The sequence below is a fragment of the Meleagris gallopavo genome, chromosome 8, assembly GCF_000146605.3.
Source record: "Meleagris gallopavo isolate NT-WF06-2002-E0010 breed Aviagen turkey brand Nicholas breeding stock chromosome 8, Turkey_5.1, whole genome shotgun sequence".
NCBI lineage: Eukaryota > Metazoa > Chordata > Aves > Galliformes > Phasianidae > Meleagris > Meleagris gallopavo.
In genome coordinates this window covers 17,297,226-17,315,727 of record NC_015018.2, presented here as the reverse complement: position 1 = coordinate 17,315,727, position 18,502 = coordinate 17,297,226, and the positions used below count along the sequence as shown (strand labels likewise).

Below are 18,502 nucleotides of genomic sequence, written 5' to 3'. Positions count from 1 at the left end.
TTTTGTGAGCTTGTCTCCTTTTTACATTACCTTGAGGCTAAAAATTTGTCATGAGAGCCAGAGGCTTCAAATGAGCTAAAATGTTTGCAGTGGCATCTATTTAGAAGTATTGCCCCAAATGGTCAACAACATCTCCACTGTGATGATTAGCGTCTCTGTCTTTTTCAGCACTGTAAGTTCTTAACCTTGCTTTCTTGGGAGTATGTGCTGGAGTCAAAGGAAAAGTTCTTTGTAAACTCAAAACTAGCAGTTTTGAATTTAACATGTAGTAGTAACATTGCAATATTATTTTTCTGATGTTGGGTAGGAAGGATAATCACTTTTCAGATTTAATAATAGCATTAAGTGATTGTATTGTTCATAGTTTCTCACATTAGCAGGTGATGAAGAAACAAACTCTAGCAAAGTTAATGGAAAATATAATTTCTGCAGAGCTCTCTGGAGAGACGTATCTCTTCCTCAGGACTTGTGTGGAGGCATAGGGTATTTTCCTGCCTTGATTAACTCGAATGCAGGTCAGGAATTGATTCCTTGTTGGAGGAAGCAAGCAGATTGTGCCTCTGAGCTACAGAAGTCCGCTCCACTGCAGTAATTGGAGCTTCCTGTTGTCAGTTCTGTTACTCTAGAGGAACAACTCCAAGGGAGTTGAGTGCTGCCGTCTCTTTGTTTCACCTTCACATTTGGCTTTCTCTGGGGGAGCTTTGACATGCAAGTTCCAAGCAGAGATGGCAGTATCTTCCTTCCCTGCCCTACAGCCCCTCTCTGCCAGAATCTCCCCATTTTATCAGTGTTTAAACTTCAGTCTTTTCCATTTTTCTTTTGGCGTGTAAAGGACAAGCTCAGCTTCCCATACTACTTTGTAAAATGGCCTTTTAACTTCTTTCACCAAGCTGCATTTTCAGGGCAGCTGTGCTTGAGACACCTTATTTATTTTTTAAGCACGATCTGGAGCTTCTGAATAGGCTCTTTAGGCCCAGCTGTATTTTGATAGCACTAACATTGTATACTACGTATCTATCCCCTGCCTTTTCCTGGCTTGGCGAGTACATTTCTATGGGTGCAGAGCACAACAGAGCTTCTGTTATCCTGTGCGGCCGCGAAACATGCAGGGGCTGGCTCAGAACAGGGATGCTCAGTTACTTGCCCTCCAGCCCTGCTGCGGGGAGGATGAGGGACTCAAAAGGGGCTGTGTAAAACAGAGCAAGCTGAAGGATTATTGTATCGGGGCAAACATTAGAAAATCAAATGTACATCTGGGAAATAGGGTGGAAAGAATCCTATTGAGCCAGATTCAGTGGAAGAATGAGATAATCTGTTCCCTGGTCTGTGAAATTAACTAAAGCTGAAGAATTTTGAAAGGGAAACAAGAAAATGACTGGCCATCACTCTGTTGTATAAATAAAGGATATTACAGGCCTGTGTTTCATGGAGAGATCTAGTACAAAGAAGAACAAGGTTATTATGGATTGTTCTGTTGACTTTTCTAGTAGCAATCCCTTGTGGAAAATTGAGTTTGAGTCTGGCTTTCGGTGAGGAAGGAATATGTAAATAAATCATAGAATCGTGCGAGTTGGAAGGGACACTTAAGGGTCATCTGGTCCACCTCCTCTGCAGTGGATAGGGACACCTACAGCTCAGTCAGGTGCTCAGAGCCCCATCCCTGAATGTCACCAGGGATGGGGCATCCGCCATCTCTCCGGGCAACCTGTGCCAGTGCTTCAGCGTCCATATTGTAAAAAACTTCTTCCTTATATTCAATCTAAATCTCCCCTTGAAACCATTTCAAAAATCATAATATACATAAAACATAACACACTCGTGTATACTTGCATGCATAAGTCCTGGCTAAAGGATGTCAGTTCTATGGGTGACCTGACTGCATGGAGCTAGAGGAGCTAGGCAGCCCTCAGAGCCCAGGAGAGAACAAGGCACTGGTGCCCAGATGTGTTGACAGCAGTCAATAAGCACTGGGTTTCTGCTGGTAGTTCTGGAGGCACAGTGCCTTGTTGCGTGGTATTCTTCCAAATGGCACCATCCAGAGGCCAGAGAGATTGCACCATTGCTAGTTTTGCAGGGTTTTGTTTTCTGGTTTGTTTTTGTATATTTTGCTGTTGTTTAGATTGTGGATTTTTTTTCTGGTGGCAGGGGAGGTGTATTGTTTTTTCCTTTTTTTCTTTTTTTAAGAAAAGGAAATTCTATAGTTCTCTATTCAGGGAAACTTGAAGTTCAGAAGGCAAAAAAAGCCACAGTATTTTGAGGACTGGCCTTAAATTAAGTTAAATTGTCTTTACATTTTCAAGGATTACCAGAAATGTCAGCTCCCACCGGAGCAAGAAACTCACCAACATTCTCCAAACTCTATTCAGTGTACCCCTAATTAAAAATGTTATTTTCCATTTGTTTTAGCTCAGCTGGGCACATTAGCTTTTTCTATTGGTGAAAAGTAGGGCTGAATTGTTTTTGTTGTTTTATTTTCATTAAATATTATGGTGAAAACATCCAGAGTTGAGGGAGGAAAAAAATCACAGAGCTTTTTTGGGACAGGATATGATGAGGAATGTTTTGACATTAAAGCACTCTTTAAAAGCTTTTGAAAAGCAATATTTCATCCTTTGAAACGGCTAGATTTCAGAGTTTTTCTTCCTGAAAAATACTTGTAGAAATACAAGCATGGTACCCACTGCACTTTGCCTCGTGCAAACAGCCCCTTGGTGCCCTGTGGGCAGCTGGAGTTTGGCAGTTCCCAACGGGCACTTGTGTTAAAGCTGCAGAGAGGGATCCCGTAGGGCTCATTCACCCCAAGGCTGTTGCCCTTCCCTTCCTCCCCCAGGAATCTGGGGCTTAGAGCACCAGAAGTCCAGATCAAAAGTGAGGTTGTTACCAATGCCAGCAAGTAAATATTAAAAGCCCAAAGATGCATGGAGAGGAAGGTGAGATGCTTCTTACAAAAGACCTCTTTAGTTGCTGCTTTCAGCAAATCCATTCCTTTTTGCATTTCAGCACACGCTGCCACAGGAAATTCTCAGCATCTTGGTTTACCAAAAACCACAGCTAAGAAATGATACTGTTCCCCCCAACCTCCCTAGCAGAATTGCTCTTGTTTATTTAAAGCTTCAGAAAGCAATCTCATTTTTGTCACTGAAAATTACCTAGAGCAGAGTGAGAATGTAGACATGGTTTTGATGTCACTGTCTTCCTTGTATACTGAAGAAACTACCTAGAAAAAGCAATGCTTGATCAGTTCTAACCTTTGGTTAGCACATGCAAAGCCTTTTTTGAGGAAAGGGATTTGAAGCAGGCTATGGTACAAAAATTGAAGCTCTTTTTCCTCCTTTGTCCGCCAGAACTAAAGGTAAAAAGGAAGTGCTAAAGCCAAAAATTGCACTAACTATGAACTGCGAGTTGTGCTGGAAAAGAGAGCTTGTGTCCTTTCAAGTTCTCTGCATTGATTCTCTGCACTGATTGATGCATGTCTTTGAGTAAGTTGTAGTAGCTGCAACTCTAAACACTAGCCTTTGAAATCAGGAGTATTCGAGTTCCTTATTTTTTGTGTCCCTTTTAGTCATTCTAAAGCTGGTGTGTTTGATACTCAGAACATCCAATTACTGATAAATTTTGAGCAACTCTTTGTAATGCTGACCGTGATACCTATGTACTTAGTTTTCTCAACTGCAAAATCATGAGAATGCTGTCTACATTCATCATTTGTCATTACTTTCTGGCTGCTGATCACAGGTGGTCAGTGGTTTGTGAACAGCCCACTGGGATGGCAGCACCCCTGTCACCCCACATGAGCTGCTCTTGTGCTAGCACTAGTTGGAGCTCATGTTAATTACTTCTCTTCAAGACCAAGCAGTGGCCTTCAGCAGGGTTCCCTGCAGCTCAGAGCTGCACTGTAATCACCCAAGGATGCAGGGGGTGCTGGAAAAGCAGCACTGAGCACCTTCAGGCCATATGCATCAGGCTTCTGTCTTGTTCTGAGTTTTTATCCCTTTGCTTAACCTTTCTGGAGCCAATTATCTTCATAAGCTGCTGAAAAATTAAAGAGATGGGGACACTGCCTGCCATAGTAGGCATTCTCATTTGGTCACTGATGAAAATGAGATGCACATAGTCATTGTGTGACTTTTCTTTCTCTTTTAGCAAAGGAGACCACTATTTGTAAGGTTCATTCCTACTGTAACAGGCATGATATGGGGGAAAAAATATCTCCTTGGTGAGTATCCTAATGCTCAGTTCCCAGGATCTGCCAAGCGCTGCAGCTGGAAAAGTAATCAGTGAATGAGTTTCCTATCCTGCAAGAAGCTCACATACTGGCATTACTTCTCTTTTGCCAGGATCTTATTATTTCTGACACGGAAGAAGAGTTTGCAGATTGGCTCTGTGGGCAGATGCGGTCCCTAAGGGATAGCGGTGTGTCCAGGGCTTTGGGAGCCTGCAGCACACTCAGCAACAGCCACAAGATGCCCTTCTGAAGAAGGGGTGTAGATGCCAAGTGCTGGTGCTACTTGGCGTGAGCTGCACAACAGAATGCAGAAGGATTGGCCTTAGGGTTAAGAAACTGAGCTGCAACTTCAGAGATCTTAGCTGTAGCTAATGTAAGTCACTTTGGCTGTTGTACTCTAGCTCCCCACTGATATAGATTAAGTTCCAGGAGAGTGAGACTGTGCTCCTGTTGCCACTTTGACTATGCCAGAGATGGGCATGTGTACGTGAAGAGATGTGCCATGGCCAGTGCATTTAGTTGTTTCTTGGCAGCACCCTTGGATCAATGCTGAACCTGTTATCTTCTTTCTTTTGGACTTCAGGGAAATGCACACACTTCATTGTCTTCTGAGTTGGGTAATAGTCCAAAACTTTATCTAACAAGCCTTCCATAGTGCTCTGCTTACGTACTTCTGGTTTTTGTGTGGGAATCCATTTCTCTATGTGGAGAATGAGTAGTGACATTCCTCAATGTAAGCGCTCTGTAAGATAATATATTAATGTTACTGTTCATACTAAGTTTATTGTACAGAATGTTAACTAAAGATGAAAAGATGCTGCATCTCTGCTGTCTACAGAGGAGCTGTAATTCTGGATGCCTCCGTTCTTGTATAATCTCCCGTGGTTCCTTTTGTGGTAACAGAAGAAAATCTATAATCACTGCTATTATACATGGATAGTACAAATGCACTACCCAACCTGAGAGCATATGAGATGGTTTTTCTTTGTGGTGGGCCAAGATCTTATGTTTCTGGTTAAAACAAGGAAAATTAATAGCCATTTTCACCAGAAAGCTGAGAGTCTCCAGCATTACTCTATACAGTAGGCGCTTAAAGAGCCTCGTGCTCTTCTTTTGTGCATACCACAATCCCAGTTAGCTCCTGCAGAGACAACCAAACGGTTCACCCTGGAAAGCACGATGACACTTAAATACAGTTTGAACAAGACCAGTTATGGTCCTTTGTGGTCTCCTTTCCTCCTCCCAGTAACCCACCGATACCTCAAGTTTAAGCCTGCTGCACCCAGTGAATGTTTGCTGCTCTAGTTGCTATGCTCCAAAGCCCTCTTTGCTCTAGGTGATGTAGAAATGCAGCCTCCTTTTTCCTGAAAATGCCAAGGAAAAAAAGAAAAATCTTTTGCAAACCAACCACTGTTTTCTTCCCTTGAACCACATTCTTGTATTGTCAGCATACAGATGTGGAAATGTGTGGTACTGTGGTTGAAATAAGGGATGTGAGTCATGAGTCCTGAACTTGTATATCCCAATTCCTTCCCCAGGTTGCTGCCTGACCTTGGGTAGGTGGCACAATCTAGCAGTGTATCCTCACTTTCTCCCCTCTAGGAGCTTCATCCATCAAAGCTGGTAGCAAAGAAGTAGATTGTGCATCGTGAGTGCAGGTTTAGGTTTGACTTAAGCAAGATATTTCTGTCAGGTTTGGGTGAGGTTTGGTCTGGTGTGCCTATACTTGGAAGCTGGTAGTAAACATCAAATATGACTGATGGTGCATTACTTTGTGTTTAATGTCACCAATTTCTGTCCCAAAAACCGTTTCTGTCCTCAGAACCAACAGGCTGTATGGTCTGCACTTGGAGTTACTTCAGCCACAACCTCAGCAAGGTCCAAGACATGTGATGTTTTGTGCATTCCTGCAAGAAATCTTGTGACTCTGGCCCTTCTTTCAGGAGGTGTCTGTAGCGTCTGTAGCCCACTGCTGCATTTTATTGCTAAGACAGAGCTAGAAAAAACATGCAGCTCCTTGCTGAATGGAGTGTGATACAAATTATTTAAATAGCCCTGTCTTCATTACTGGGATGGATACTCCATGTCACCTGCTGTGTTGTCCTTCTGTGCTTAAGCTGGATAAGTGGTAGCAGGCATATGGCAGTTGGGTTGTAGGGATGTGCTCAGCATGAAGTTTATTTTGCTGATGGACCCTGAATCTAGCTGAAAAGGGCTAATTTCCCTGGCTGAGCTTTTTCTCCATCTGATTCCTAGAACTAGCTGATTCTGTTTTCTAATCCAATGCTTTGCATTGGATTTTAAACGTAATAGATTGTTCCCAGAGGACCATCCCTGACTTTAAGAGGTGCCATGTACGAGTGGGACTATGAGCTGAGGCACAGTGTCTGGCGATGTGCACATCCAGCTGGGCTGTAAGCAGTTTGCTGCTTCCTCTTGGATCATCTTTGCGTATTTACGTTCATCTTGTTCTAATTTTCAATTTATTGAATGTACTTATAGCCATTATAGGGAGCTCTCTGTTAGCGTATGAGTGATTTATAACCCACGGCATGCTGATTTCCTTTTCTTCCAATAGCTTCATCACTAAAGGAGGGACCAGAAGTCTTACCAGTTTATATCTGAAGATGCCACATAATACACTCAATTAAGAAATAGAGGGAATGCATCTCCTTTTTAAAAGCAATACTGAAGAAAACTGTATTTTCATTGTTGGGCACCCCTGCTTTATTGAATCTTCCTTCTAAAATCCTCTTCCATTCAGTAAACCTCATTTTCTCTGACTGGTTCATAGTATTTGATTGACATCAATTCTGAATTGCAAATATATCCCCAGAAAATTGTCACTGAAAGGAGAGGACCTGTCCAACTGGAAGATATTTAAAGAGCCAAGCTCCCATACAAACAAACATTTTATGGTAATTATAGTGCTTTGTTTTGAGACCTGATAGCTGGAAATGGCTATATATAAAAAGAAATAATTACAAGTTTATAAATTAAACATCAATAATTGATGCAATAATCACAATGTTACATAACAATTAAATTTTAATGATTGCCATTCATTATGATTAGAAAATAATTATATATTATATATTTATTGAACTGAAAACATGACTAGCCACCATGCTGCTGATACAGGAATCTCAGACTTTTCCAGTATTTCATTTTTCAACACAAAAACAGTATCTCAGCCCCAAATGTAAAGGCAGGAATTAGTAAAAGCTACCAGACTGGGCCTGAAAACCAGGCAGGCTTGGGTTTTATGTGACAAACCATTTCATTGGCTCACTAATTTCTAGACTGCATGCTGCAGGGTAATCAGTGCAATTCCCAGGAAATCCATGAAGGTTTTAACGAGCCATGACATGTTCAGCACACAGTCAGCATGAAGCAGTGCAGCGCAAGGAAGGTTTTGGCAAAGGCTGCTTCACATAGGTCCTGGCTGCTGAGGAGCCAGCTGCTAATCCTGATACTTGCCTAGTGGACTCAAGTAGTGGGGGCTCCCTGCTTTGGCTCTGTCTCTATAAAATGACTCTCCATAATCTGCCTCGTTCATAAATGGAGTAAAAAGGCCTTGTTTCTGGTCCTCTAATTTTTTCCAAAATTCAACTTTTACAAAAGTGATTGACTTTAAAGATGTACGGCCTGTTGGTTTCTCAGTCTTTGGGTTAAAGCATCCAGTTAGCTAAACTGAATGACTCTGTAGATTCTAGCTCTTCAGCATCTTCTTTTGTCTCAGATTTGAAGTTTCAGAATTCCTTTTATCTTTACTAGGCTTTTCTCACTTAGATTTTCAGCAAGACACAAACTCTATTCTGCTGAGATTTAGAACTCTGCTTTTGCATTGGTAGACACTTAGGAAGTGATGGTAAATGCTAACAAACCAGATCTGTGTATGTATATATATGTATTTAATTTCATGATCTTGTGTTTTGGACAACAATGTGAGGACCTCTAAACTCTGAAGAATGATTTTTCAGTTCATGCTAAAATGTAAAGGCAAGATTCATGTTTTTCCACAATCAAAGACCTAGAAGTCTCTATAAATATTTAATTGGTGCTAATTCTTCTTCAGTCAGGTACCCTCTCTGCTAGTTAAAACTGGGGCGCAGAGACTCCATCAGCAAAAATGCAGGTGAATGAAAGCTCAAGTAAAATTTGTAATGGGAATGACATCTTCTATTGTGTCAACTAACACAGTTAAAAAGAAGAAACAGACTGACCTTAGCATGTACAAACACTCCAATGTGCACAAAGATGAAACTGGATTTGATTTTTTGTTAAATAAATACTCAAGTTTTACTTGAAACTGAGAAAAGTGACAGCTACAGGCAGATGGGTTGGGTTTTTGAAATACTTTTTCTGGGGTGTTCTTTGTATCATGGGTGAGGAAATATGTCCATGATATTGTGAATTGTATGAAGCCTTTCTCTTGAAAACTTGTGGAGTAGTAACTAAGGACTTCGAGGCAACAAGCGCTGGGGAACGTTGTACTGAGCACTGTGAAGAAATTAGCCCAGAAAAAAGATTTAACAGCTTTCAAGAGGTTCCTCCCTTCCTTCCCCCCACAAACCACACACAAAAGCACATCCTAGGTGGTCGAGGAGGCATTGCCTAGAAGTACAAAGTGCCTGAATTGCACATGTGATTGTTACACTGGGATAAAAGCTGGAATCAGGGCAAGGGCAGATCCCGCTGCTTCAGTATTTGTACTTTTTGAAAAGCCAGTTTGGCAAGCAGCATAACAAGAGCCTAACAAGTAGATGGACATATGGGGAGTTAAAATAATTGTGCATTAGGAAGACTGTGCAGATGTGAGCTGAAGCAAGGGCGTAACTCCATATGGCGCTGCGCTGACCTTCAGTTGGTGCCTGAATGACAGTACGCGGCATGGGTCGCACCATCTGAGGGATGCTCTGCTAGGAGAGGGGCTGAAACCAGACAGAACTGGATTAACGCAGATCATCTGCTTCCTAGGAAACAATAAGGCAGCTACTGACAGCTGTTGTGCTGGAGATCACCGTGGTGTTCCTGCACTGTGCAGCTCTGAGCCCTTCCCAAAGCACTTGGTGTATAACATGTGCCTCTGGGGGAAAAAAAAATACTGTTATTGCTACTAATGCAGTGGTGGCTTTTGATTGCTGTTAGTGCCTCACGCAAGGATAGCAGAGATCAGTGTGCAGGATACTTTTAGGAATAACATCTTAATATTTCTGTCCCTGATTTCTGTGTTTCAAGAGCCTTCAAATGCGTTTGGAGAGGAGATTACTTAATCTTTTCAGACACAGAGTATTAAGAATTTTGCGACTACTTTAAGCAGCAGCTTATTCATTTAAGAAACCATCACAATTTTTTCATGAAGCTAATCCCTGAGGGACATGCCCATGAGGCAAAAGAATTTCTGTGGCATTTTGTTGTGTGGAAAATGCGATGAGTGCAGGGTTTAATTCTTCAACCTGGAAATCCTTTGATGAAATACACCAGAGAAGTTAAAACTGACTTAGGATTTATTGTCATTTGTTCCCCCCTTTCCCTTTGGGCTGTTAATCCTAACCCTGGCTAGGAGTTCAGCCTCGATTTATCAATGGCTGCTTGAAGTGCTCAGGAGGATTTGCTCTAGTATTCACCAGAAGTCTTTGATGTATGAGATTGTAGGCTAACACCAATAATCTTTCGTGAGGAAGTGTCACAATGCATACATCGATCAGACAAGCCTCTATCTGTCAGACTCTCCCAACCCAATCGTATTTTTCTTGACACAATGCGGCGCATGGCCTTTAAATTACCCATCTGTCTGACAAATCAGCGAGTGTGGCAGAAACTGGCAGCAGCTTGACGTCGCCTATCACTTTAAGTGAAGTGAAAGTAATGCAAACAGATTTATGGGATCCCCTTTGATTATAGACTATGAATATATTTGGAATTGATGTTTGGGAAAAAGACAACAGAGGCAGCAAAGGCTGGTAGGCAAAAGTGCTAGTGATGGGTTTGCATCTTTGCATTTGTTCTGGGAAATTGTTCTGTTTTCTTTTTTTCCCTCTCCGTATCCTGAATCTCATCTGAGTACCTCTGACTTCTTTTGTTTTTTTCCTTAAGTGATTATTTTGCCATTCTAAATTCATAAACTCATAAAATCAAGGCTGAATTTTCTTAAATGTATAACAGTACAGCTATTAAATTAATCTGTATCATTCGTTGCCTAGCAGTAAATACTGCTGATTTTCAAAGTGAGCACAGCAGAAGACAAATGTCAATTATAGGCTGACAAGGATGGCCATTTGCTGCAGCGCTGGGAAGGACTTGAGTTGGGTGACAGTAGAGCAAAGCACTGACTTGTGAGTTTCTTGATTCAGCTGTCTATCTTTGCAGAAGCTGCCAAGAAGCAGGCTTTTGCCCATTGATGCCTCCATGCATCTGGCCCCAGCACAGTGTTGCCTTGAACCAGGCTCCTAAGCAAAGTCTGCTTTAACAAGCCTGCTTTTTCAGAAGGAGGATTTTATCCCAATTATTGAGATGGTTGTTTAAGTGTAGTGGTGAATTTGTGATGGTGAAAACTGGGACTGAATACGTCTTATGTACAGGCAACAACATGTCCATTCAGTTAGTTATTGGCTGCAGCTGAGCCCTGAAGCCCTGAGCCATGCAGTCCAAGTAAGTGGTAGGGTGGTACCGTTTGGGCGTTATTACATTTGTTGAATCATTTTCTGAGCTCCCTGAAGCTTGCATAAGCTTCTCTTGATGCATAGCAGAAGTAGCTCTGTTTGCCTTTCTACAGAGAAGTCATATACTAAAAAGATTCTCTTCTTTTTAAAGGAGTAGTTTAAACCAAGATACAGGCATTGTAAGCCTCTTAACAAAACAAGTAGATGTGGCTCAGCTGTGATGACCTTTGCCTGGATTCCAGTGGAAATTGTGACTTGTGGAGTTGCTACAGAAACTCAGCTCATTCCCTGAACAGCTTTGGTGTTTCCTTGTGCCAGGCGCACTGAGCCAGAGTGATCTGTCCCTGTCAACGGACTCTTGTATCACCTTTTTATCACAATCTTCTATAGCTGCAGAGATCACAGTCTACAGCTGCTTAACTCTGAAGGAATCCTTGAGGGGTATTCATATACCTTTGAGCTGAATTTGCTTTGTTGGACCCAACATGCAACCTAAACTTCAGCCCAGTGTCATGGTTTTGCATGTCTTTGAAAATTATGAAGGAAGATTGCCTTCTGGAACAGATGCTTCCTGATATATCAAAATGATTTTTTGCTTTTCCCCATGCAGTGTTTGTCCTGGAAAGAGAAAAATAGGTAATGTTCCCCCCCGTGATAAACTGTAGAGGGCATTTGTATGAGGATGGTTGCTGCATGGAACAAAACAGGCATGCTGAACAAAAGAAAAAGTGCTGGCAAATGGAGTTCATCACTAATGGCTGGGTACTGTCCAGCCCACAGCTATTTGTATGGAAACCGCATCCCAGTAAAGATGAGGAAAAAAAAAACATAGTCTCTGTGTGCTTCTGATAATTGCATAGAAGCTGTGAATGACCTCTGTTCAATATCTGAAGGGCTGTTCATGAAGAGCTACTCTACTGAAATTATGGGGTTGAGGCTAATGGGATTAGCCAGTTCATCACATTTGAAGGCTCCTGTGAATAGGTTTTTGGCAGTGTCACTCCCTCATTTTAAGACTGTCTTCACCTTCAGCCCTTGTATGTGATGATGAAAGGTCTTTCTGAATTCCAGGCTTCTGCCAAGCTAGTGGCAGCTGGGTTGTTGCCTAAGCATCTCCTCCCACCTCTCCAGGTGAAGAGATGGGTATGGAGATGCCAAGCATTGCATCTCTGCACACAAGTTTGCATCTGCAGGGTTTCATGAGGCTTCCACAATGACTGTGGGCTGTTTTGTAACAAAACATGGTGGCCATGGGGAGGAGCAAGTAGAGCAGACTGGTGAGGTCTTGGTGTCTGATTGAGATTGCTCTGGCTGCTCCCCACAGGAAAGGTGAGGTTGTCTTTGGGGTCTTGTCTCTCTTCCTGCCTGGAACTTGTTTAGTGGAAATCTATTGCACAAGTCCCACACCTAGTAGGCTTTTATGAGGACAATAGGGAAGCCATATCTACATTTGGAGCACAGAAGACAGTGTAATATCTCAGCATAGTTTTGGAAGTATGGCCACCATCTAGGCTAGCATCTCTATGAAAAGGAAGGTGATTCTTTGCTAATGTTGTTCCTCAGGTATAGTCCTGTTTCTCCTGTGAGTTTTTTCCAGCACAGCTTTATCAGTAAGGGAACTCAACAGGCAAGAAGTACTTTGTGGTGGAGATGTGACAGTAGCCATGTTCTGCATGGCCATAATGTCAAAGACAGTGCATGTCAGCAAAATCACACTGGGCTCCTTTTTGGTTTGAACCAGTCCTAGGCTATTTTCCGTAGGCAGTAACTCTGAAACACAAGGAAGGCGTTTGTTTGTAGTACTGATCTTTAGTACAGCATGGCTTGAATGTCATGTCTAGGATACAGTGAATGATAGTGGATGAAGATCTATAAGCGCATCCTGCCCCTCTGCTTACAGCCCTTTTGGCTAGCTGCTGCTAAGTCAAAACACAGGCCTTTTATGAATAATGAATTTCTCTTTTACCTCCAGGGGAGATGCATAAACTTCACTCGGGTAAAATCGGATGGGACCTCTGCGCCTTACAGCCCACCACCAAAGCTGCCACGACGGGACGTCAACCATGCTCCAGCTCCAAGGAGTCCTTCTCCTCCTGTGTCTCTGCAGCCCCCCTCAAGGCAGCCACCTCCTGGGCCACCCCCATCCCGAGCCCCTCCTGGACCTCCCCCTTCACGGCCACCCCCGCAGCCCATGGCTTAGAGCGCAGCAAAATCCTGAGTGGCAAAACACGTCTCTTTGCTGAACACGGCATATTTATTGAGTATTGGTTTACAGTTAAAGATAACAGAATTTGTTGCTGGTCAGACAAAAAAAAAAAAAAAAGTAAAAAAGACAAAGAAATTACCAAGTGTCAGTTTTAGTGTATGAATATATTTATACCACACGTGCTGAGTAAGCATTCAGTGGATAGATTCAGAGCTATGGGGTACACAAACAAACCAAAATGATCAGTTAGATACAGTAGCAGTAGCAGCTTTTGTTTGTATACATTTCAAGATCTATTTACATGCGACATTTGTCTGACTTGGTATGTCAGATCATACATTAGTAACTTTAGCTGGATACACGTGCATCTGTTGTTTTGATAGCTGCCACCTGCAAGTTGGTTAAACATAGTTCATTGAAGCATTTATATTCTTTCCCCCAACAGTACTGCATCCAGTTGTTAACATGGAACAATGATTACAAAGATAATTTCTGCCTTTAGTTCTGCTGGTGGAATTTCCATGAAAGTTTATAAGGAGGCTGTAACAATAATAAGGTAAAATGAGACTATGTGCCGTTAATTTAGCATAGAAGAGGGATGTCCTTCTCCTGACAAAATTAGTTTTGAACCTGCCATGTCTGAATATGTTTAGATCAGGTTGCGTAGGTTAGTCACTGAAGGCCAGATTTTGGTTCCAGAAATCCAAACCCTGAACAAGACCTGGGTTCAACGTTGTCCAAAGTTCAGAGGAATTCCAAGGAACTTTTTGGCTAGATATTTTGTCTTCATTCATAGAAAACACTTCAAAATTGAACAAAAATGTGTAATTTGAGCATGAATGCTACCATATGCAAACTGTATGTTACATAAAGCAGGAGCATTGATGGACTGATTCCATTGCTGTTTAATCACAGAGAAATTTCCTTTCAATCTTACTGCCAAGCAGAACGGGGTCATTTTGTGATTCAAAGATGAATCCTTCTGAGTGGTTTTCTTTAGACAGCCCGGATCCCAATAATCTAACCTTGCAGTCTACCTATGGTCAAGAGAGGCACGGTGGGAAGTGTCCGTGTTAGCTTTTTCCCCCCTCTTCTATAATGTTTGTCTGGAGGATTTCCAACCACTGACTGTTTGCTCTTGACCTCAATTCTCTGTGTCATCAGAAAGTGATGTGGGCACCTCCACAGAGGTAGGAGTTTGACGCGGGACTGTGGGGCAGCCCATGAATAGTGTTCGCTAAGCGATAACTGTGTGGGTTGATCCCAGATCATTCCCTAGTGAATCAGTTTAACACCTGAGCTTGCTTTTCCCTACCAGCACCTATCACATGGTATTGGAAAGGGTGGCTGCAGATCCCTATGTTGGTTAGCTTAGTCAGTAGCTATGTTGTTAGGATATTTGTAGAAATAATGCTTATGTTGCATTATGACTCTGCATATATCTATCTAACCATCTGTGTGTAGGTGGGGGTGTGTAGCACATCACACTGGTTATTGGCATATAAATCCACGCTAAAGCACTGTATCATGTGGCTGCTCCAGATTTAAGGCCTTGTTATGCAGATTTTACAGGCATATAAATGTCCTGTTGCAAACAGGAATCAGGCTTACTATTGCCAGTGGAAGTCCCACTTGCAGAACAACATACCAAGCTCTCATGGGTCTGTGCTGATCACTGTGACATGCCGTGTGTACGCAGCTGAGGCAAACTCAGAAGAACCACAGAGCCTCTTTCTCTTCTTGCACTACTCTGCTCTCTTGAGTTATGCCCTTACCTCATGTATATTGGTGCAGGTAGTGGAATCACATTCATGGTTGTCAGCTGGCCTTGGAGCTGTTCCACATTTAGCCAGCAAAGCGCTTCTGCATGTATTAAAATGTCCTGCAGGTCAAAAGGAACATCCCTAAGCCCACTACTTTGCTGACCTGTAACTACATCATGATCAGAAAGGAGAAAGGATGCACTTAATCCTCATTTTTTTTTGGTCACTTGAAAAGGGTTTGCAAAATGTGGTCCATAAGAATGGATTTCTCTTTGGAGGAGAAGTGTGTGTAAGTGTGTATGTGTCTGTGTGTGTGGGAACTGTGTAGGTTTTTATGTTTGGTTTCTTTTCCTTTACAAAAACTGTTCAGAGTGGCACTCCCATGAATGGAAAGGCAACACAGTCATCACTTACCTCCTTTTCTTTCAGTTGAAAGGTGAAACTAAACTTGGTCAATTTTCCGCTGCTTTTCTGGTGAAACTCCTCTTTTGACACCAGTGGAAGGAACTGGATGACTCCAGTGAGGGGTGGGGACCTGGAAGTGGGAGAAGGTGCTTTAAAAGCAGAAATCATTGGTTAATATTTTTTTTTAACCTATGGAATCCTATGTGAGACAGATTTGCTAGATCTAGGATCTGCTGTAATGTGAACATACAGTTGAACTTAATAGGGTCTCATGTTGTCCATGTAAGAAATCACAAGCCAACAAATGCTAGTTAGGAATTGAAATTGCACATAATAATAAATAATAATAATAATAAAAGAGCCCTGCCACAGCAAAACATGGCCTTTGAGGCTTATCTGTATGTGGGATTGGGACAGACCCAAATCTCTTATCAGCATATGGTGATCAGATTGTAACAGTGGTGGATTCCACAAATGATGGAATATTGAAAGGAAAAAAATTCTTAAAGATTTTGTATCTCTTCAAACTTGTGACTAATGGATCAGATGTGAAAAAGCCCAGGAGACATATTCTTTATTGTCGTGCTCCCATATAAATCTTGAAGATAGGTCAGTAGAGTTGTTAAAGATTTGAATTAATGTTACTGTAGAATTTGACTTAGTTTCAGTGAGAATGGGAGTGTTGACTATAGAAAATCAAACTTCCAATATGTCTGTTTCTTCTGGTTGAGGAAAATATCTTCCTTTGCTACAATAGCCAGTCTTGCAGAAACAAGATGCTTACATTTTCCACATAATATGCAAGTGCATGAAGAATAAGAATGATCTAGGTTTCTAGGTGATCTATACATGATAAGCAGAAAGCACCATGAAAATTAAATTCAGCATAAATGGAGTTCCCAGCATCTTCTCTATATAAAATTAAGCTTCTCTGATGGGAGCAGTGCAGGTTTAGGTGATAGTTTGCTGGTAACTTGGAAAAAAGAGAAAGCGAACCTGGATGAATTGCCTTTGCAGTGGTGGGGCCGTAAATATACTGCACTGGCTATGGAAAGGCCTTTTGTCTTTGGAGAAAAATTGCCATTTGCAGTGATCTCAGGCACTACAACAATGTAGTAGGAGAAACTGGTTGCTATTTTACATTCTGTTGAGCTTGATCCTTACCTGGTGTAAATCTGCATAGGCAAACTGATGTCAAGACAGTAATATTGATGTCTCTCAGCCGAGAGCTGTCTCAAAATGAAGGAAGGGACAAAATCCTTCCAACTGGCTTGATATTTGACTATATTTATTTTGGTATGCATATATGCCAGTTGTGACTGCAGTATTTACACTGCTAAGAAATGTTCTCATGTGGGATGATTCCCCTGTATGTTCCAGCTCATTGCATCATTAGAAACTTACAAAAAAGTGAATAACTATTGCTTCCCCCCATCCAAGAGAAAAACTGAGGATTTAAGGAGCCTTTGGCTCACACTTAGCGCAGATGTTAAATGACAGGGTGCAAAGATGTGGGGAGGGAAACTCCATGTGTTTAAAGCTGATATGGAACCACATTGATCAAAGCGTATTTATGGCCATCTTTCAACCCCAGTGCATGTATTGCCATCTGTGGGAGTAGCCTGCAGAGCAGACGGTCCTAAGTGTAAGAAAGAAAAAGAAAGAAAAAGAATCAGCTCCTCATCTGAATGAGCGAGCACAACAATGAATGACATTATTTTGTGAACTGTACCAGTTCAAATGCATGTGCACCTGGTGCTCCTAATGCTTTTTACTCCTGTTGGTCTTTAGACAACGTGATCGGTAGTATGCTTTCTCTCTTTAAATATTAGCTGTTTTTATTGCTGTTATTTTGTTTTGTTTTGTTTTTAAAAAAAAAAACAACATTTCACTGAGAAGACAGCCCTACTTCTGTAAATATAGAGTTTAATTTGGAGGAGACAGCACACTTCTGGATGTTACTGCTGGACAGTTATTTATTAAAGGGGCTTAAGGTGAATAAATACAGGTGGCTCAGGATACATGCATGCAAGTGTGATAATGCAGTATAGCATTTTCAGTTCTCGGTAGTTTTGGGGAAGGGGGAATTTTAGGGTCATCGTAGTATGTTTAGAAGTTTGTTAGTGATCTGATACTTTCAATAATGCAATAGAGATTCCTAACATTTAACAGTGCTTGAAGAGATTATGATAGATTTTTCTTTTTTTTACGGGGGTGGGGGTTGTGAAGGAGAAATATTTTTGTTTTTAAGGGAAAAACAATGTACTGTAAAACCTTTTTCTAAAAAAAAGAAGATGTGTGTTTTCAGAAACAGTGGGAATGCTGGCTGACAGACAGCCGGGGCAAGGAGATGAGGGACAGAGGAACCAGATGGATTTCTGATGGACAAAGAGGTTTTAAGTGGGGATGTGGGTTTGTTATTGATACATGTGGTACAAATTTCTGTAACTGACATGCTGCTTCCATGTTATAACCATTTAACCTTTATGCATTTTATGCGCCTGCTCCATTTTTCTGAGAAAATCTTGCAAATGTAATGCCTGCATGCAAATGTGGGAGATGTAGCCAAAGTCTTGTAATCCAACATAATGTAGTCTTAATGAATTCAAAATCAACAATAAAAGTGCTTACTGGTTAAACACTACAGAGAATTTCATTGTAAGGGTCATTTTGAGAGGGACTAAGCTTGCCTGTGCCTGGTTGCTCTCGATTCATTATGTGACTAGAAACAAGGGTATGTTCTGTGTTTCAGTTTCCTGTTTCTAGCTTGAGAATTGCAATCCTTGCCTAATTGAAGAGCATGGCATTTCTTTTTTAAAGTTCTTCTTGATCTCAGGTTGCAGGGTAAAAATGCTGATAAAATTCCACTGAAGTTGGTGCTCAAACACTGACTGACACATGTACAGGATTGCTATCTCAAACGAGAAGTCTAGTGCATAGAAACAAGATTTAAAGCAAGATGCTAGAGCTCAAAACTTTAGCAAACAACAAATTATATGGCAAATCCTACACCCATGAAAACTCTGGAGACGGGTGTCTCCAACCAGGGTTAGGTGTCCCAAGCACAACTGCTGATTTCTAGGAGCCTAAGTTCACAGGATCCTAAATTCCCTTATCCCTCACTGTCTCTGAATCTAGTTTATTTTCTTCCCTCCCTGCTGGTAAGGCTTCCTCTGTATCTCTCCAATCCCCACTGAGGATTTCAGGGGTGAAGGGTTGGTGGAAACATGATGCAGCC

General features: G+C 41.6%; 1 protein-coding gene across 1 annotated transcript in view; it reads left to right on the top strand.

The window, feature by feature from the left end:
- Positions 1-17,908, top strand: part of ANTXRL (ANTXR like) — a 51,653-nt gene extending 33,745 nt beyond the window's left edge. Inside the window, exon 18 of the mRNA XM_003207995.4 lies at positions 12,863-17,908. Coding sequence (XP_003208043.2) covers positions 12,863-13,090 — 228 coding nt within the window. The 3' untranslated portion in view covers positions 13,091-17,908. The remainder of the gene's footprint in view (positions 1-12,862) is intronic.
- The last annotated feature ends 594 nt before the right edge of the window (positions 17,909-18,502 follow it).